The 22,869-nt window shown below is 23.6% G+C and overlaps 1 protein-coding gene across 1 annotated transcript; it reads right to left on the bottom strand.

The window, feature by feature from the left end:
• Window positions 1-5,436: 5,436 nt before the first annotated feature.
• On the bottom strand, window positions 5,437-22,467 carry LOC145838580 (uncharacterized). Its single transcript, XM_082946197.1, has 7 exons — window positions 22,371-22,467; window positions 21,887-22,008; window positions 17,487-17,613; window positions 14,956-15,080; window positions 12,456-13,049; window positions 10,527-10,675; window positions 5,437-5,769 (listed from the first exon to the last, which is right to left on the bottom strand). Exons 1-6 carry the CDS (start codon window positions 22,412-22,414, stop codon window positions 10,527-10,529), a joined length of 1,161 nt encoding a protein of 386 aa, XP_082802323.1. The 5' UTR covers window positions 22,415-22,467; the 3' UTR covers window positions 5,437-5,769.
• Window positions 22,468-22,869: the final 402 nt, after the last annotated feature.

Here is a 22,869-nt window from a genome sequence, read left to right as displayed (position 1 = left end):
AAAAATCAAGTTTGTAATATTTTAAAGATAGACCATATACCACCAGTGTAAAAACTTTAAAATGTATTTTATTAATCTAAAGAGCTGTAAATAGAAAATATTGAATTATTATAAAAAATATATAGAACAACTAATAAAAAAAGTTTTATTTACAAAACTATGAGAAAATGCGTTTTACGCTAAAATTTAAAGTTTTACATATTTCAAAAATAGTATAACTTGTACTACTATTAAAAGAAAGTGTGTTATTGTTTATAAAATTACCAGTAAAAGCTGTAAGAATAGTGTTGAAATTTTTAAAAGTATTTTATTACCATAAAACTGATAAAAATTTTGATAAAAGATTACTTTTTTATATTTATTTACGTTTATTCTTTAATTGGTGTCATGCAATAATTATTTTTTACAGTAGACCAGGTGTTTAAATATTGTACTAATGTAAAACAGTAAAATATTTACGAACATTAAGGATTTGTACTAAAATGTTAACCTCAAGTAACCTAAACTATAATAAATTTAAAACGGGTGCACGACTATTCAAATTCGAACAATACAAATTTCGACAATTAAAATTCTAAAACAAAAATTGAAAGGGCCACAAGTAAAAAAGTAATGTATATTTGTCAAATATAAAAAGTACATGTATAGGTCATATTAATATCTACAAGGCACTTTTTCTTTTTGCAAAGCATTAAATAATTTTTGAGATATGGCTTAAATAAAGTAAAAAACGTAGTTATTTTTAGTAATTTTGAAATATCTTTAAAAAATATTTAAGATATTGCAAAAAAAAAGTAGATATTAATAAGATCTACATATGTATATCTTATTTTTTCAAATTTATATTGTTTTTTGTGACATATTCTTTTAATTATTTTTCTAAGAATTTGAATTGTCGGAATTTGAGTTGTCCGAATTTGAACTGTCATGTAACCAGTTAGAACAACATGTTGAAAAAATTAAAATGAAGTATATTAAAAAAATTATGGCGCTTTAAACAAAAATAAGTTGGTTGTAAATAATAAAAGTATCCAAAAATAACGCTAGTTTTTGAAAAAAATGTTTAGTATCTATAAAAGACAACAAGCTCCTCTAAAAAAATGTTTTGTTTTGATACAAGGAAACAAAATAAAAATGACAACCTTAGAAAATTACAATTCAACTAAACTCTACAGCTTTTGAATAAAATATTTATTTTTATTTTTAGCAAATTTTAATTAAGAATAAAATAAAAATTCTATACAAGAAAACCTTTAAAAAAATTTTGTGGAATAGACAAGTTCACTAGTAAAAGTTTCAAAAAAAAGGTAAGAAATTAACTTAACAAAAGGATGATAAGTTAATTTAGAAAATGTTATAATTCTTAAAAAATTATAACAAACTATCAAAGTTTTAAGAAGTTGAAGGTTGTCTGTTTACTAAATATAAACTTGTAGTAAACGAGATTTAATTTAAAAAACAAACTTTTTAGATTTTTATTGTTTTTTAACTTTTAAAAACTGAGCAAAGTAATATTTTCAAAAACATTTTGTTCTGAATAGATTTTTTTTCTAGTAAGACTGCAATTACAAAGTTAAATTAAAGTTGTTACTAAACAACAAACCAAGATAAAAGTGGTACTATGTCTATAAAAAAACCACCTATGTGAAAACGACGTGGTTTTCTATCCAAAGTTAAGTTCATTACACTTTTAAAATTTAACTGTTTTTAATTTTGTTGTCTTTCCATTTTAAAATTTTACATTAACTGTTTTTTAATCATACCTTTTAACGCCTCGGTCGCATAACATACATTTGCCACAAGTATGTAAAACCAGTGGTGTCGCATGGTATTTTTGTTAGGAGATGCGGGAAATTAAAAAAACCCTAAACTCAAAAATTTCATTTCAAACTTATTCAAGACCTTTTTATTACACAACTACATCAATTTTTAAAGGCAAAAAATATTATTTTACTAAAAAAACCAAGTTATTATATAAAAAGTACTTATTGTGAAAAATTAAAAATTTTTGATAATTATAACTACTTTTTAACAAAAAAAAATCTGGTATTGTCCAAGTTGCCCCTGCTTTAGTTGTCCCTGCTTGTCATTGTATGTTTTATTGTTCTCGTGTTGTAATAAGTTTTCAACAACAACATGATTTTTAATTCACTTTGTGCTGATTTATTTTGCAGCTCTAGCATAAAACCATTTAACAATTTTTTGTATTGAAAACATGCAGCTGACACAGATCATATTTCGAAAGGTTCAAATATTACATATAAAAAATTTAAAAACAAAGCAGAAAAATTAACGACAGTTATATATACTTTTAGCTGTATTTTTTGTACAGTTTTATGACTACATATCTTTCTTAATTTTTAAGCTAAAATAAGAAACTTTATGTTATTTCAAAGCTCTATTCCTTAGCTTTATAAATAACGTAATTTGGTTTAGTTTTAAAAGTACAGCTGAATCAGGGATCAACTTAAAGTTGCCTTTTTAAAAGCTTTAGTTTTAAAACTTAAACTTTTTGTACGCTTTCTTTTTCTTTGTTTTCATTTCTCTAGGTGGAGCAACAGCTCCAGCGTACCACCCCACGCGACGCCCCTGTGTGAAACTCCTTTTTTTTAACGTTTTATGTGCTAAGATCTTGTAGTTAGTCAATAAATATTTATTGTATTTGTGATCGTTTTTATGTTACCAATATATTTTGATCTACCGGTCTTTCTCTTTCTGCCAGTAATAAACAATGAACTTTACCGCAAGATCAACAACAACAGCATCCGAGACAATCCTACGACCGGTTTCGTCCTTATTAGGACTCATCAGGCAGGAATAGTCGCGAGAAACCGCTATTGTGATCTTAAACAAGCGGGCTTAAGTACGAAGTACTGAAGCGATCGTTTGTGGGTAAAGTTGAAAAAATGACACAGCTAAATCATTCACAGCCCAACGTCTCAGACATTGTCAGCTTGTTGTGAGATTGTAGTCTGCGCTCGTTTGATCAGTTTTAGCCAGTATTTATTTCGGCCATCATCAACGAAGTTGAGATGTTTTATGCAATCAATAATAAACATGAGTCCTAATAAGGACGAAACCGGTCGTAGGATTGTCTCGGATGCTGTTGTTGTTGATCTTGCGGTAAAGTTCATTGTTTATTATCGATTGCATCTTTCTGCCAGTATAATTAAGTGTACCTTCCATACTCCAATATTTTCGTTATATTTCTTTGGATGGTGGTCGAAACTCTTAACCATAAAAATATTTCAATACTGAGCTTTCGAGGTATGTTTATTAACTAAAGCGCCATAACATTGATTTTAGAATAACTTACGAGTCGATAAAAAGTGCCTATAGCCGATAGTAATAATCTGGTGTGTATGCTGTACTTAAAAAAAACTACTGCCGTTGTGTATGCGTTAGAACAATAGGGTTACCTAAAGAAAAAAAGCGAACTTAAATCGTCTTGCAAACACGTTTAAAAGCTTCTCTAAAATTCAGTATATTTTATTTATTTCAAAGTCACTTATTTGTAGTTTTGTTGCATTTATTGTTTGTTTTAAAAGAAGTTAGATTTTTACACTTAAATGTGCCTTGTACAAAATTTCATAATGTACGACATTATCTGTTTTTTTTAAAGCTTGTTTATTAATGTTATCTGTATTAGATTCATTTCTTATTTAAAAAGCTAAGGATTATATGCTAAAGCATTTATGAAAAAATTGTACCGTTTTTTGACTGTTACAATTGGTAATAAATTATCAAATGCCCTTTAAGTGGGCTTAGTGAAAATTGACTTAGTCAATCAAAAGAATTAATTTTGAACATTTATGCAAATTTAGTGTGTCTTATATTTTTTGATGGTTTGTATTGTGACGTAACAATCCTTATAGTAAATTTGCTTAATTTCAAGTGTATTTTAACTTATGTTTTAATTTAATATACTATTGAAATAAACTAACTGAAAGGTTATTCTGTCTAACATAGCAGTGAAACATTTATGTTAGTAAAACTTAGTGTCTTATCAATATATATATATATACATACATACATTTAATATATACAAATATATATTACCTAAACTTTTGAATATGTATAAATATAACTATTCAAAATATAAATTTAAGTGTTTGCTAACAAAAGATCCTAGTAAAACAAGTTCACTGGAATATATAATAAAAACAATTTATACAAGATCCTTATTTTATTGTACCGACATATGTTTCTGTGTGTTAACGGATTAACACACTTCAACTGGGTTCTGTAAAAAAATAAGTACTGTAAAGAAAAAGAATAGAAGCTACATGTATACACCTACCTTAGCTTCTATTCTTTTTCTTTAAAGTATTTATTTTTTTACAGAACCCAGTTGAAGTGTGTTAATCCGTTAACACACAGAAACATATGTCGGTACAACAAAAGAAGAATACTGTATAATTTGTTTTTTTTTATTATATACAAACATACCTTTATTAATTCTTTTTTACTTGATATTTCGTTGCGTGATAGTATACATAAAATTGAGAGAAATATTTAACAAAAATTCTAGAAAATTAAATTTTCCACAAAGCTTTATTTCAAATATTTTGCATATTTACGTGTATAGCAAGCGTATAGATAGGTTACTAAAGAATTAAAAATAGCTTAAAGTGATTTATCAACTTAATTAAACTTTTTACATTTTAATTTCAATAAACTGGTATTAAATGTTTTAACAATTCAAAAGTAGTGTTTGCCTAAATTTAATTAAAAAACAAAGTACTTTTGAAGATTTTTTTTTTTCAAAATATAAAATGGTGTAGTCTACCTCTTGTATTAAGTTAGTAATATACTCTAATAGTGTTGAAATTTAAGAGTTTAAGATAGCTTTCTTTGTTTCTACACTTTTAGTATTTATTTACTGCTTAAACTGCTTAACTGTTTTGAAATTTTAAATACTTAAGCACTTTAAGTCTTTTTTAACACATAAATAAATTTTAAAAGATAAAGTATAGTAACTATATACTGATATCGCTTTTAAAACATTATGTTCTTGATCTGTAAAATATGTGTTTTGAATAAAATTAATAAAAGTGTAGTTGATAAGAATATTGAAGAGTTTAATTTTTGTTAAAGATTAAAACATTAAAAAATTAAGAAAATTATTTTAATGTTTTCGTATATAAAAAAACCTATTGATTAAAAAGAAAAACATATTTAATAAAATTATAATGACTAAGCCCAAAATTAAAGATAAAAATTAAAGTAGTTTTAGGTATAATACATCGTACTCAAGTTATACTAATTGTTTGAAAAATATAGAATTACTTTAGTTTGATAATTTACTGACAAAAACGTTGGTTATAAGTTATGGTAAAAGTTTATTTTAAAAACAGTTACAAACAGTAGTTGCTAATTTAAAAATACTAACTTAATGCTTAGTTTTAGAATTTTTTTTTGGTTTTGGAAGGTAGAAAGAATAAAACAAATAAATTTGATACAAAAAACCAGTTTAAGTATCTACTCTACTTAATGAAGGTAGAAACATAAACTTGGATGAGACTATTATCTAAAGAATCTAACAAAAAGTAAAAGTCTACACAATCAACATTTTTCTACAAAAACTAAAAGCAAAAAATAATCACTAGTGTTTTAATATGGCACAACGTAAATGCTTTTTCATAGCAGCAAACAAAATAAAGTTTTATAAACATTAAATTCAACTGAAACCTTTTTTTCATATATAAAGATTTAGAATAAACTTCTTTATGGTACTTTGAAGCTTATGTTGTTTCCTTCTACTTTTACCTATATTTAAAAAAAATATTTTACTCACAAGTTAGATTTATTTGTATTAATTTTTAAGCCTTTTAAAAAAATAGTTATAAAAGTCGTTGTAATTGTTAAATTTGTTTTATTTAAACTTTCTCAGTTACCTTTCATTATATTTAACATAAAACTACTAGTTAACTACAATATTTTTCTTTCTTTGTTTTTCAGCAATATATACTTTACTTTATAAAGTATAAAAGTGTTCAAGTAGATCAATTGAATAAAACTGCTGAATATACAATTGGTAATAATAAGATGCATATTTAAAAATAAATCTCGAGTTAACCTTAAGTTTTGATTAAACCACTTAGATCGTCAGACTAAAAATTTTTAGTAGACGAAAATTAGATTTCAGTCTATCGAAAGCTTGTGGTCTAATGATCCAAGTCATATGATCAAATTTTATGTTAACTTTAGCTTGTCTCACGACACATGAAAGTCAACGATTGGACTCTAATTACTTTCGTGATGTTTTCTTTAATTAATGTTTATCACGAGGTCTGTTTATATTCTACTTTAATTTTTTTCTAAAATTGACCTTTTTCTTAGGAAGAGGACAGGGATCGGTAAACTACGACCAGCTAAGCACACACTTTTGGCACTCAAATTGTTTATAAGTAAAAACTAAATTAAAATACCTAATTACTCCTTGAAAAACTTTTCGTAAGTACTTAAATAGTATAAGTAAGAATACTAACGGTTTCATCAATAAAATAAAAACTATTTAAAGTACATATATAAATAAATGCATTGTTTGAATAGTCTCGATTTTTCAGACGCTAAAAAAACATCAGAAAAAAAGAGTTATCTTTATTAAAATTTAAACTTGTTTACTTACAAATAAGTTAACTTGCTAATAAATTATTCTGTGTACTTCACGATTATTTTAAATTTTCATGATTATTGAAGACTCAACGCAAAATTAGATAGTTTAATTTACTTTGTTTACAAAAGGTTACCGACCCTGTCGGAAAAAATGTTTAAAATTAAAGACAAATTAATATGAGCCAAGTACCACTACATGAACTTCAGTTTTTTATTATATACATAATTTTAAATAGATATATTTTGATTTTTTTACAAACATTATCAAACATTTATCACTAATTTTCTGTCTATTCTATCAATAATCATCCTAATATAACAATTATTGTGTCAAAAACGTTCCTGTCAAAACGCTTGGCTAAAAAAATAATCTATTTGTTGCTACTTGCATCTTTTTTAGAAGATTTTTCTAAGTTTTTTTTTATAGTAGTGAACTTCTTAATTGTTAATTAAAAAAGTTCCTCAAGTACGCATCAAAAATATTCTTAAATATACCTTTATAAAAAGGCTTTTTCTAGCATTTTTTTTGTTTTATATAGAAATTAAAATATCTATGTATAAGTAAAGTTTGTAAGCTTTTCAAATTCATGCTTATAAAAATAGCATATTTATAGGTATTTACCAACAACTCTTTTTTAGAATTTAAAATTTTTTTAATTCTGTGCTGTTTACTTTCAAGTCAAATAGACAATAATTCCTACATTTTACAAGCAATTTAGTTCAGTACTAATTATTTAAACTTTAAATATAAAGAAAAAAGTATATTTTCAAAAAAACTGTTTATGAGCATGTCTAGTAAAAGTATTAATAAGTGTTGGTAATAAACATAAGCTAGTTTTGTCATAACTTTATGCTTTTATTTTTAGTGTTGTTGCTTTTTTATCTACTAGAAATAAAGCAAATCCAAGTTTTAAAAATTATGTACTTATAATTCGTTTCTACAGAGCATAAAAAACTTCCTTTTTGGAAAATACGAAGTGTTTTAACGAGAGCATCATAAATAATTAAACATGCATGTAATTTAGTAATAACAGTTGTAAAAAAGTTTACAAGTACAATGCAAAAAATAGTTTATTAGTATTGAGCTACCGATTTGAAGATTAACAAATATCGAAAACTCTGATTAGTGGTTAACTATAATTATAAGTGTGGAATAAACAATGTTTGGTTAGTAAATTTGGTTAAACTATTTAGTTTATTTAGTGTTTCAATAGTTTTATTAGACCTTACAACTTTAACAAACAAGTTACAATATAGTTAATTTTTTTCTAAAGTTTTAAAGTATCATAAGTAACATAGATTTTTAAGTTTTGTGTACAATTGAAAATAAAAAATAAAGTTTAGAGTAGTGTAAAATATGTAAAAACAACTAAAGCAGTTTGTAAAAAAAAATATGTAGGTGGACTACTACAAAATAACTTCGAACAAAACATTAGAGAATAAAAAGCAATAAAAAACCAAGTTTTAAAAACCAAACTAAACCAATTAAAAGTAGAAAATCTTAAAAGTACGTCAGTTTTTATAAGATTTTTAAAGGTTAATAACAGCTTAGTTGTACAAAACTATTATAAAAGGTTTGTATATTTCTAATACAAGTTGATTAGGGCTAAAACAGCTGTTTACAGCTTTTTCTAATAAAGTATACCTACATTTTCGAAGTGTTAAAAGACCTTTTAGCTTAGCTGAAATTTAGTCGTGTTATTAAACTATTATAAAATGTTTTTAATCATTTAATCAACTACTACTCAGTTTTTAACTGTTTAAACAAAAAAAATTGTTTTATTTTACGTCTATATCGTTTTTTTAATTACTTTGTCTTTTTATACTGTAAATCAATTTTAAGAGTTTATATTGAAACGTCTTTAATTTATTTTTTTTGGCTTTAAGTTAACCAGTTTTGATAAAAAATCAAAAATATAATGTTAAAAATATTAGTAAAAGTTTACTAACTTCCTAGTTAAGATTTGTCAAGAAAAAAAACAAGAGTTTATCAAAAATATACAAACTAACTATACTTTTAAGCATAAAAACCTACATTAAATAAGTTAATTTAATTATAAAACTATTTAAAATTTACTTTAAAGGCTTTTGTGGTTATACTTTTAATCAATATGATAAGTTTTGATCAATATAACATGTCATAAAATATTTGCGTCAAAGTTATTAAACTTATATTAGAGCAAACCTTTTAAATTTTAAACATACTAACTGTGATTTAATAATCCAATTTATACTTAAAATATAGTACTTAACAAAGTAGCAATAGTAGTACATTTTTAGCTTATCTTTGTTTTATAGTTACATGACAATTCAAGCTCGGACAATTCAAGTTCTTAAAAAATATTAAAGAGACCATATCTCAAAAACTTATATACTTGAAAAGAATGAAAAATTCGTATGGAGGTCTTATTAATACTTACAAGCCGTTCTTTTCTTTTGCAAAATTATAAAAAAATTGAGATTTTAAAAAATTATTACGTTTTAAAACTTATTATAGCAAAATCTCAATAATCATTTAAAATTTTGCAAAAAAATAGAAAAATGGCTTGTAGATATTAATAAGACTTACACATATATTTTGTTTTAAAATATAAATACTTTTCAAGTTGTGTCCCTTTAAAAAAAAGTTTAAGAATTTGAATTTTCAGAACTTGAATAGTCATGCACCTTTGTTTTATATACATGTACGTGCAAGTTTGTTCTAACAAAGTATTTTCAGAGTCATATTTAAAAAACATTTTAAAGTAAATAAATATATATAAACATAAAATTAAAAGACACAGAATATACTTTTGCTTGGGACAGTTGTTTCTGCGTAAATACGCGTCTTCAGCCAAGTTTTTATTCAATGAAAAGCAAACTTGTAAATACAGCGATAAAACTTATTGTAAATTATTATACATGTTGTAAGAATTTACAAAAAATAATTTATTATTAAAGTTACTATAAATAATCAATTTTATATTCAAGCTATTTTAAGTTAGTTTTATGTGATTTGTCTTTTAATGGTTTAAGATAAGTATATTTAAAAAAATAATAAATGATAATCAAATTTAAGTTTAAAATTAGCGTTGTTCATCATTTAAAGCCAGCACTCAAACTTTTGAGCAGAAACAAAAAAATAAGATACAGATTACTAAAACTTAGATTAAATTAAAATTTACAGCTTATAATTGAACTCAACTGAAAATTAAGTAGTAAAGTCTACATTTGAAAAGTTTATAACACTACACTAAATTGATTTTGTTATTTTAAATATATTGTTTCATAGGATACCAAAAAGTTTTTACTCTTTTGAAGAAATAAGATGTTAAACTTAAAGCGTGGATTTTAAGTTACTAAACTTTCTAAAAATTAAAGTCATAGGATATATTAAAACCATATTGAAATAGGTATTTGTATTAGTTATATTAAATTGTTAGGAGAAAATTTTTGTTTTTAGTTAAGAATCAATATAGTATCAATAGCTTGTTTAAGAAAATATCAGTTTTTTAGAAATACATAATGTTTTGAACAATTGGCTCTAGTTGATACTTTCTTTTGATAGTTAAACGACCATGTTTATCATTAAAAGTGAAAATATCTTATACTTTGAATTTTTGAGTACAGTAGTTATTGATTCTAAAACAAAATTACAAACTTCTCGAACTTTTTGTCAAAGTCTCTTTAGTTATCTTAAAATTAATTTATAAGTTTTGTTCTAGCATATTAACGAGATGTTTTAAAACTAATAGATTTTGTGTAAAAGAAGAAACACTAACTCTGATTATAGTTTAGGTAGATAGTTTTTAACTGAAAGCTGTAAAAGTTTAGTACAGTATTAGAAACAATCTTGATTAGTTGTTAATAAGAAATATCAAAAAAAAAAAATTATCGTGAAACTATAAAAGTAGTATTTTTAAACTTACTTAACTTATCCATTTGTGTATAGTTTTTGTGACACGATACTTGCCAGTTCTTTTACGATATAATAGGTAGAAAACCATTAACATTACGATTAAAATAACAAATATTGATGCTAATATTGAAACGACAATAATATACATCGGAACTTCTCCTGTTAAAATAATTTATTTTTAACCATCTATTTACGAAAAATAAATCTCTTGAGTTTTAAAAAACCTTAAACTTAATAAATGATGCAGTAAAAAAAAAGCTCTACACAGCAAAAAGTAATAAAACTTCTTAGCATTAAAACTGTAATCTACGTTTTAATGTTAACTACTATTTTTTGTACTGTTTTAAAAAACAGAGATAAGTAAAAAGTTCTTTATGCAACTCGATGCAACTCGATGACCGAGAGGTCTTTTTGCATATCCAGGTCATTGAACAAAAAAAAAATTTGAGCAAATTTTTTTTTCGTTTTTGTTCAATAAACTATTATTATTATTGTTATTATTATTATTATTATTATTATTATTGTTATTATTATTGTTATTGTTATTGTTATTGTTATTGTTATTGTTATTATTATTATTATTATTATTATTATTATTATTATTATTATTACTATTACTATTATTATTATTATTATTATTATTATTATTATTATTATTATTATTATTATTTTTATTTTTATTTTTATTATTATTATTATTATTATTATTATTATTATTATTATTATTATTATTATTATTATTATTATTATTTTTATTATTATTATTATTATTATTATTATTATTATTATTATTATTATTATTATTATTATTATTATTATTATTATTATTATTATTATTATTATTATTATTATTATTATTATTATTATTATTATTATTATTATTATTATTATTATTATTATTATTATTATTATTATTGTTATTATTGTTATTATTGTTATTATTGTTATTTTTGTTTTTATTGTTATTATTGTTATTATTGTTATTGTTGTTATTGTTGTTATTGTTGTTATTATTGTTATTATTGTTATTGTTATTGTTTATGGTTATAAACTGTTTTAAATCATGAAGATTATTTCAATATTCAGTTTTATAAGTTTATTCTATATCAAATACATATGTTAATACATTATTGATTTAATTTTTTAAACTGTAAGTATTTTACATTAGCAATTGTCCGATAGATTAAAATTTATGCTTTCCAAGGAATTGCAATATACTTGTTATGATAATATTCATTCGACAATTTATACATGACTACAAAGTTAAGTTATACTTTATACTTTCTAGTATATTAAACAAGCTTGATGTTCTGCACTTAGCTTGATAGTAGACTTGTACTTTTTTTTGAGATTATTAATCCGCATTAACATTAAGAAGGATCTTTTTTAATTAAATTCATAGTCATTAAAAGAATTGATACATAAAAATCAATAATTTTAATATTTACTCGATTGACATCACATATACAGTTTAGTGGTAAAAAATATTAAGATATTTGTAAATCATGTCCTGAAGATGATTAAGTAAAAATAATTATGTTTTATACATTACACAACTTAAAGAAAAATTCAGAATTAACAAAACTTGAACATTTTAGCTACATACTTAATCACTGTTTACCATAGCTTTCAATAAAATTTTAATATTAAGGTTTAAATTTACTTCAAAAAAATGATAACTGTAAATAAAATTAGCATTAGCATATAAACAAGTGTACAAAAAAGATTTTATAGATTAAGTATGTCAAGTATAACAAACTGCATCTTTGCACCTTAGTGGTATTTAAAATAATTATGAGAGCTTTTTTTTTTTGGTTAGAAACACTTAAGCTTTTACTAAATAGAAAAAAAAATACTCAGAAATATATAAAGCTTAATCAAAATATCTCATTTTTATGCAAATAACATGTTGACTCTAAATTATTTTTCAAAGTCTTACCTTTTTTTAAGGTTTGAGTTGTTAAAGATACATTGGTTTCTAAAGTTGATGAACTAAAAGTTAAACTTTTAGTAAATTTGCTATGTTTCGTCGGAGTTATCAAATTATCAACAGTAGTCAACTGTTTTGCTGTACTTGGATAAGTTGTAGGCTTCTCTGTGGCTGCTGTTGACCCAATTTCTATCAGAGGGGGCTTTATTTTATCTATTATAGCATCATTACGAACATTGTACGGGAGAATAAAGACTTTGCTCGTTTTTGCAGAAGTTTTAATTGATAAGGTTGTAATAGACGTATCCGTAGTATCAGTAGAACTTATATTGTTGTCGTTATGGTTGTTTGGTAGTTCAGTGGTATTTATTTTGTCTTCTGTTTTAAAAGTACTAACAGTACTAGTTTTTTCATTTGCAAAGGTTGATTGATTTTCTGAATGTTCAGTAACACTTATTCTTTTTGAAGTGATCTTTTCATTTAGAGTCGATGTTTTATAACTTGAGCTGGAGATTAAATTTATATAAGTAGATATTTTATTTGCAACGGTTGTAGGTTGTATTGTCGTTATAGTCGAAGTTTCATATAAGGTAGTTTGTATACCTAAAATAATAAAAAAACAATTAGTTTTTAAGTTTTATCAAAAAAGAAAGTACAAATAAGCAAATTTGTTTTCTGAAATACTTAAACTCTGGTATAATTTTTCGAAAACTTACGTTAAGTTTTGAGCTAATTGTTTTAAGTTAGACCAACTGTAATACTTTTAGTTAAATACTGTCAATACTTTTATCAAATATTATTAAAACTATTATCTGAAAATAATTTTTCACTAACAGAACCTGTTAGTTTTTTAACTAAGTAAAAAGCGGAAACTACAGATAATTTTTATTTTAAGATAATTTAAGTTTTTAAATTCGAAACTTCAAAAATTTTTAGATAAAAGCATATTTTTATTTATAAGTGCTTTCAGCTTTTCTACTTACTAGACCAATAAAAGAAACAGTAACCTTCAATATTAGAACTTAGTAAAATTGATATGTTTATGAAAATTGTTTAAGCTAGCACACTAAAAAAACATCCGTTCAAGAACTAAAACTAATAATATTTTTTTACTAAAATACTAGGTAATTTTAAACTTAATAATCAACTACATAATTAAATCTTTGGAGGGATTTGTAGTTTTGAAAAACGAAAAGATTATACATGATACCTGGACATCAGAAAAACTTTTAGCGAAAGAATGTGTGACAACCTACTGCTTATTAAATGAGCAAAAAAATGTTTAAAAATAAAATTTATAATTTTACAAACAATTACTTACCAAAGAGCGCTACATGGGTATTTGAAACTTTGAATAAGTCTAAAAGCATTAAGGACACGTTGAAGTTAAAGACAGTTTGATTAAAATATTTTAATCTTCTTTTTGTAAAAGCAAACATAAAGATATATAAGTTTATTTTAACAAGTATAAACTTATTTTATTTGACTATAAATACATTTCTTAAATTACTTGTTGTAAACAACTCAGTACAATTTTTCACTGTTTTGTTTCATAAGATAGTCAGACAAAATTACCAACCCTGAAACGTTTATGTCTCAATTAGTACAAAGTTAGATTTTTATTCGATGCATTAACTAAAGTATTAATCACTATACCACTTATTCTAAAAAGCTAAATTTTAGTTTACTTATTGTTTAATATTTTGTCAGTTTTGTTTATTACTGCTTACGCTAGGAGTAGAAAAACTAAAGCCCGCCCATAAGTTAAATGTAAACCGCAAAAAAAACATGTCCTGTAATGTGATTTTTCGTTGAAAATCAACTATCGTAAAAAAAAGCAAGTATAAGCCATTTCATAGTAAATATTTGAAAATGTTTTTTTTTTTTCGAAATTTTTTTTGGTGCATTTTGTTTTGTTTAGCTTCAAATTTGCTCTCTTTATTTTTGTTTTATAGTAAAATTTAACAAAGGTATTGTGACAAGGGGTTAGTTGTTTTTTACAATTCTAGCCTGTTAATCAAAAAAGTATACCGACTTCTGGTATAAGCTTGAACTTATTTTGAAAATAGGATTTACTCTTTAGAATACTAAGTGAATATGATTTGTATACACGGGTTCTTTGTTTAAAACTAAAATTTAAACGTAGATCAATTTCTTTTAATGATAAAACTTTTATTTACAATTCAATATTTTACAAGCTGGTATCAAACACTTTTGAAAATAGCTAGAAAACTACATACTTTTACTGTAATAAAAGCTACGTGTTGAAATGAAATTGATTTTAGTTTTAAAAAGTCTCTGATTAAAAATTTGCTTAACTATCAAACAATCTATATTATTCTAAACTATATATTTGAAATATGTTTACAAAATTAAATCGACTTTGACAGCCTAACTACATATTTTACTTAAATCTGTTTTTTCTTCACTGCGCTTAAGATTGAGTCAAAATGATTTTATCTGTTCATTTACTTTTAGTAAAATTTTAAATTAAAGTAACAAAACAAACCGCTACGATGAAAATGTTTAAATGACACCGCAGGCTGAAGAATAACAAACTCGTCAAACTGTGTTACATTCATCAAATAACAAACTTTTAAATCCAAGAAGTAACTGAATGATTTGCAGTTGTTCCTAGTTTTTAGATTAAATTAAAAGTTTTCATGATCACTACAGTTGCCTAAAACTAAGCAATGAATATCAACATCAGAATATACTAAGAAATGTATAAGTTAAGTTACCTAACAAGTTACAGAGTTCTTTAAAGATTCTTTTTTAAATCAGTATTTTTACCGTTTCATCTGCGTTTAATTAAGTGTGTTATTTTAGTAAGTTTAGAAAACAAAATAAACACAAAAGTTTTTAATAGTAATTTTGATTTTGAATTTACTCATTTTTAATCATTCTAATAATTTTTAAGTAGAACATACAAATATAATTGATAGTTATTATAATAAACTAGTTTGTCTTTTATTATAACAGCATATGACAAAAATAAGAATTTGTTAGATTCAATTGTCAATTTGTATTAAATTCTCTTTAATTATCTAGAAAACTATTTGTTGTTAATTAGAAGTAAGCTAAAATATATTTGAGTAAACAGGTAATAAAAAAGTTTATTAAAAAAACATTAGAAACTTATTGATAGCAGATCTTAAGTCAAGCAGTTAAAACAAACTTAAATAATTAAACTTAGTACAATGTTATCTGTTAACCTTTACATGGTTATATAAATTTTATCTAATTTTAGTAAGCTTATTTGTATAACTTTTAATGTAAGTAAATTTTACTAATCAAGTTTAACTTGTTAGCTAATCTGGTATAATATTAAAACTGATAGAACTATAACAACATATCTATCATCTACAAGTAAGGTGGTAATATTCTTTTATATGATAATGTTTGTTTACGCATAACATAACTTAGCTTAATTGTAATTATAAAAAAAGAGTTGTAAAGAAACTAGTTTTATCTAGCTGATAAATATTATATTTACATAAAAACTAAGTATAATAAAAGTATACAGACCAGAAGTCAGCAAACTGCAGCCCTCGGGTCAAGTAAACCGTCAAACAAAATTTCTTGGCCCGCGACGTACTTTATAGCTAAAAAATAACGAGCGTGAACTTAGCTTGACAGCGTTTTTTAGGAATTTTATAAAAGTGTCCAAACTTTAGACCTAATTATTTTCCTTATCTTAATAGCAAATTAAAAATTTTTTAATATTCTAGAGAACGGTATTTTGTCTTTAATCAAAAAATATCCATCGGATTTGGGTTTGACTTTTTGAGTGGGTCCCCTTTAAATATTTTGAGTTTTTTTATTTTTTTTTAATTATTCAAGCTCTTCTCCAAAAATTTTAGTTTTTTTTTTCAATTTTCTTTAAACATACTGATAAAAATAATTTTAATGATTTCGTATTTTTTTTAATTTTTTTACACCATAAGCCTAAATAAACTTTTCAGAAAAATCCAATTTTGCATGATTTTCGTTTTTTAGATATACAGAATTTTATGCAAGAATAAAATATTTTTTAATAACTTTTATTTTTAACAGACTTGTATAGTTATGTTTTATGGTGTTGTGATATTTTTTTACCAGCTTATTATTGTTTTTTAAACATATGACCCATACAAGTTTTATCTAAATTTTTAGCAACGCTATTTGAGTGATTTCTAGCTCATGTTCTAAAATTTAAGGTTAAACTTGTATGGTTCATATATTTTAAAAACAATAATAAACTGAGAAAAAAAATATTACAACATCATAAAACATAACTATACAATTCTGTTAAAAATAAAAACTATTAAAAAAATATTTTATTTTTGCATAAAAAGCTGTATATCTAAAAAACGAAAATCGTGCAAAATTGGAATTATTCTGATAAAATTATTCAGGCTTATGGTATAAAAAAATAAAATTGAAAAAAAAATTTACAACATCATTAAACTTATTTTTATCAGTATGTTTAAAAAAAAAGATATGTGAAAAAAAAAATTACTTTTGGAGAAAAGCTTGTATAAATAAAGAAATAGAAAAAACTGAAAAATTTTAAAGGGGCCCCACTCAAAAAGTCAAACCCAAATCCAAAGGATTTTTTTTATTTAAAGAAAAAAGACCGTTCTCTAGAATTGAAATTAACGTGTTTAATTAGCTATTAAGATAAGGAAAATAATTGGGTCTAAAGTTTGGACACTTTTATAAAGTTCCTAAAAAACGCTGTCAAGCTAAGTTCACGCTCGTTAAAAAATAGCTAATGCATTTGAATAGTTTTAAAATATACATAATAAGATTTTACAACAAGGTCTTTTTGTGAGTAAAATTCTGCTTATTTGCTGTTTATTTTATTACAAAATTTCTCTAATATACAATTCTAAAGTTTCAAATACTTTAAAAATATTGTAAACCTAGTAAGATTTTTTTTTTAAATTGAGCCCGCGAAGAATTATTTTCCGTAATTAGCCCGTTCGTCTGATAAGGCTGCCGACTTCTGATATAGATCTATATATTTTTGTAGTTTAAATGCAAAAAAGAACATACATAGGTTGATTACAGCAGAGCTCCATACACTCTTTTATTGTTACGTCACTATTTGTTGTAGTGTAGTAAGGTTTGTTGACTCCTTTTAAATACTGCTGATCAAACAACTGAAACTCATGTTTGCACTCTGTAGTAAAACAACTTAGTGATATAAATATTATTGATATATAGTTTATTGAACGACAAAAAAGACGCTCAAAATATTTGGTCCTAAGACCTGGTGCACAAAAAACCTTTAGGTTATCGAGTCGCACACCACGGATACCTTTTAACGTCTTGTCCAGGACATTTGTTTTAACTTTTCTTCCAGATCTTTATTGATTGTCTTTATAACTATTCAAGTTTTTAAACGAGTTACACACAGTTTTTTAATTAAAAAGTAAATGACTCCTTTTTATAAACGTTTTTGGTACTAACTAAAAATATTAATATCTTTGTTTAAGTTTTTAGTATTTTACCAGCAGTTATTGAGTTATTAGGAATAGTAGTAGTGCCATTTTAAGAATAAACTATGTCGCATATTTATTTAAAAAACTATTAATCAGAAAAAAAAATTAACCAATTAAAGTCACGGTTTATGAAATTGAACAACTAAAGAAGTTTAGTAATGAAACATATAAGTTTATTAAAACTACAAGAAATCGACGTTAAATAACTTTGGTCGAACAACCTGGATTATAAAAATACCTTTCTGTCTTCGAGCTAAACACCAAACGTAACGTAAGTAAAGTAACGAGATGATTATTTTAAACTCTTGAATTATTAAAAAAAAATTAAAATATTTATCAAAATTTTGGAAAGTATAGTGTCTAAACGTAGTTATTTTACTATAGAATTTTTACAAGTATTCAGTAAAGATGATAAATTAAGTAGGTTGAAAAAACAAAGTACTACAAGTTTTAAACGTTCAAGTCTTTTTAAATGAGTAGATAAAACATAATATAAAATCTAGGAAAAACTCAAGATTTACTCGAATAACATGATTCTTTTAATTTATTAAACCGTTAAAACATTTTTAGTCAAATAGTCTTAAAATCTGTAAAAACAACCAAAATCTTCGTTGTAAAAATATCAAATGCAATAAACATTTTAACTTTTAGACAGCTTATTTATTGACTTTTGAAACTATTTTTTGTTTAGAATTTAAAATAATATTTATAAGTATACGTTCAGCGCATCGAAAACAAAATTTACACAAATTCTCATAAAGTAATATAAGCCTTGGTCTATAATTATACATTATAAATAAGTCACACACTTTTATTATACTGTGTGGTAATCAAAAACAAATTTTACAACTATTGAAGAAATATTTATTTCAAACACACTTTGCACTATTTGTTTTGATTAAAAAAGTTTATTATTTTGGTAGTTATTTAATACAACTAATATTTCTAGCTATGTTTTTCTGAAAAGAAAATCAGTTTTGAAAAGCTTTTTTATAAAGTCTTAACTAGTTTTACTATTCTTTCACATACTAACGCAATTAAATTGTAATAAGATTAGTTTTAAAGTAAAATATATTTACTATTTTTAGAGTGTTCACAATTTTTTTTTGTTTGAAACTACTGATATAACAACAATTAATTTTGAATTTCAAAAATACGTTACAAAACTAGCAGAAACCATGCAAATCTTAAGTTCATTGGTTTATAATTCATTGGAAAAGCTCTAAAATACTAAAAAAATAACATTATAACTAAACGTTTCAATTAACAGATCAAAATAATCTTAACAACTAATTACAAATTCCTACCTCTAATATGTCAAATAAACTTCAAGTTATAAAAAAGTTTAGGATTTACACTTAGAGATTTTTGTTTAAACAAAAAGGTTTCAAGTCTTTAAAAAAAAATATTTTATTAAAATCTATCTCAAAATTAAATTACTTTGAAAAAAAAATCAAAATAACTACATACTCATTTAATTGATTATGTATCTCATTATTAAATTATATAAAATAAAATTTATTTTGTTATGCTTTAGGTTGTTTTTTTAATAAAATCTTAGATCATGTTTTCTAAATTTATAATTAAATAGTAATACAGTATTGAAAATAATGATTACTGTAGTAATGCAAATTGAAAAACACAAATATGATTAACATAAATACATGTTTCACAAAAAAAAACTAATTAAGTGTTTTTGTTTCGTAGTATATACTACGGATTAGTTTTGGTTGTATACTATATAAAACCAACATATACAGAATTACTTAACCACAAAAACAGATATCGTGAATTTGATAAATATTGTTGATTAACCATAGATAAAATATTTTCAAAAAAAATAAAATTATTGTTCTTTTTATTTATATTTTAGGTTTACTGTTTATTGTATTTTTTAACATTATATACCTTTTTGTGGTCATACTTGATTTCTAATGAAAAACTAAAATTGAAATGATTGAATTTTAGGTTCAAAAAAGACCTTGAACATTTCCGAATTTGGCAAGAAATAAACAAAAACTAATAAGTTTAAAAGTATAAAGATTTTTGTCTGACTTTTTGTTTTATGCTGCAAAATGTTTACAAATTTTGATTTTTTTTAGTTGAAAAATTATATCTGAAATTTATATTATTTTATTCATTACATTTTTTGAATTAAACTATGCATTTGTAAAAGAACATTATTTGTATTAACGTTAGTGAGCGAGTGAGAAAATTGTGCAGCTTAAGTTAATTGTGTTTATAATCTTAAGTTATGAAAAATTAGCAAATTATCGATGGTCGGTTATTTACCAGTAACAATTATAATTTTTATAATAAACTTTAAAATAATAGTAAGTTATTGCATTAATAAGATTAAGATTACAAAAATAAAACCTCAGAACTATCTTATTTAAACTTTCTCACCAATTTAATGAGGCAGTATTGTATTTTACTTTATGTAATCTTCAGTTTATGTTAGTTTAATAGCATACCTTCTGTTAACTTTAATGCAGAAGGCTGCATACTTAAGTAGAAGTTAAGTAACAACTACTCAAAAAATATACTAAATTTTTCCTTTATATATACTTAATAAATTTAATATTGTTCTAAAAAGTCTATATAAAACTTTCCTTGAGCAGCGAATAATAAGTTATGTTTTTATAAGTTAAACAAGTTAAACGTTTATATTTAAGCAATTATTATACAAACAACGCTAAAAAAGAGATACAGTTAAAATAAATTATTTCATTTAATAGCAGCAGTTTTACAAGTACTCAATTTACTAAAAACTAACGACGTTTCTCTACTTTGAATAAATTAAGCAGTTCTACGGAGCTTTTATTATGTGGATAGTGACACTCAACTACCATCAACTTAACAAAAACTTTGTAGAACTGTGTGAGCCTTCAAAATTTTTCGGGATTTTGTTGAATGTGTTGTTTTTTAGCGTATTTGTGAAAACAAAGCTTTTTTTAGTTGAATAATTTTCACAGTTTAAACAATACGGAAGTATCTATCGAAAGTATTTATAGTTCATTGATACATTGTGAAGATATAAAAATATTAAACTATTACTATTAATTATAACGAAAAATGTATAAGTTTAAAACAAAGTATTAAACATTTGCATTATGTATATATTGAACAAAAAGTTTATATTGTAGTTTTTGTCTACATTTATTAAGACATTCGAAATTAAAAAAGGAAACTAAACAAATCTTGTTATTTAATTTAGCCTTACTTCAAAAAAATATACCTTAACTTCTTATTAAGTTTTTGAAGTAGTCTTACTACTTTTTAAGTTTAATTTCTACCTTTTTTCAAATGAAATTATTTGTTTTGTGTTCTTGGCATTTATTTTTGAAACAGAACACTTTTTAAATTACTTTAAACTGTTTTTAAAGACCGTTTTTTTGTCCATTATTAATAGGAAAACTTTTCAAAATGTTATTAAAAGTAATCAAAAAAAAATATCGTGTTTGAAAGTTTTCAGAAAATTACACAATTATAGTAACGATATTTCAATTGGCTTTTATTTTTTAAATTATAACCCAATTAAGTTTTATGTTTTCTAAAATATTTTCCGAGTATAGATAATAATACATAATAATAATATATTTGAGCATTTATGTGGGTAATCTTATAAAGTAGTTTTAAATATAAAAAGATTTGGCAATACTGAACACAGTACTTTGTTCTAAAAAATATACGTTTGCCCTTTTAAGTTTATATTAACCCTTTCTAGAACGTATAAGTTCAAAAACGAAATACTTTCACTTGCAATCTAACACCATCTTAACTTCAAAGTTTATCGAATTTGACGAGTATAGTTTGTAAAAAAAACTATTTAAAAAACTGTATCTCAAAAGCTTTAACTTATAAACATGATAAAAGTGAGTGTTTGTTTTCAACTTATGCATTAAAAAATTATCTAACTTATAATTTAAATTGATTTTATCGTTAACTAACCATCATGGTGTTTCTTTATTTCTGTTCCTCCTCGGAGATCTATAATTCCTACTTTATCGTACACTTGCGCACTGATTAAGCGTAAAGGTAGCACGACAATCAAAAAAATAATGGTACCTTTTCTAAAAGTATAACGACAACTGTTTATAAAAGATGAAATAGTTTAACATAATTAGTTTTCGATCTAAAATATTTCAATGTAATTATTCTAACTTTAAGTATAAAAAACAACTGGTTATGTACGAAAATACTTTTTTGACTTACGGCGTTTCACTGCTCATAAAAAATGGTCAGCTCTACGGAGTCAAAGTTCTAAAATATTTTTTTTTTTTAAATTTAACAAGGTGAGTATTCAAATAAATTCTAGTTTATTAAATAAAAATAAACTTAAAAGATTGTACTTTAAATAAAAAATCATCTTAAGTAAAAAATTAAGAGTTATATATTTCTTTAGATAACAACATTAAACTAACAAAGAACAAACTTTAATTTTTTTGAAATTAGTTCCAAACATTTTGTAGTCCACATGGAAAAACAAGAGTTTAAAGTTGAATTAATAAATACAATTTTATAGAGCTTTTTTAAACCTAAAAATAAATAACAATAGGTAAGAAAAAAAATTCAAAGAGTAGTTTAAATTATTCATATTATTACAATTTTCCTTAAAATTAGTTTATTCTGCCAACATTTCAAGTTGTTAGAAGCTTATTTATTCATGAGTCAAGTTGTGTCTTCGTAGTGCGTCAAACTTTTTATAAGCTTAATATTGAAAACTCGACATAATTAGTTTGGGTCAACTTCTTAGTAACTAAAATAAACTGTACAAACTAGTGCGAGTGTTTTAAGTAATTTATGTTTAGTACAAATGTTAAATTTCTTTAAACTATTTAGAAATGACATTCTAAAAAATGGTTTTTACTAAATTATTTTACGTACACTGAATTTTTAAAACTGTAAAGTAGAAGTTTACTTTATAGAACTAT

This window comes from Thalia democratica, chromosome 6 (genome assembly GCF_965202585.1).
Source record: "Thalia democratica chromosome 6, ktThaDemo2.hap1.1, whole genome shotgun sequence".
NCBI lineage: Eukaryota > Metazoa > Chordata > Thaliacea > Salpida > Salpidae > Thalia > Thalia democratica.
This window is presented reverse-complemented; position numbering and strand designations above follow the sequence as displayed.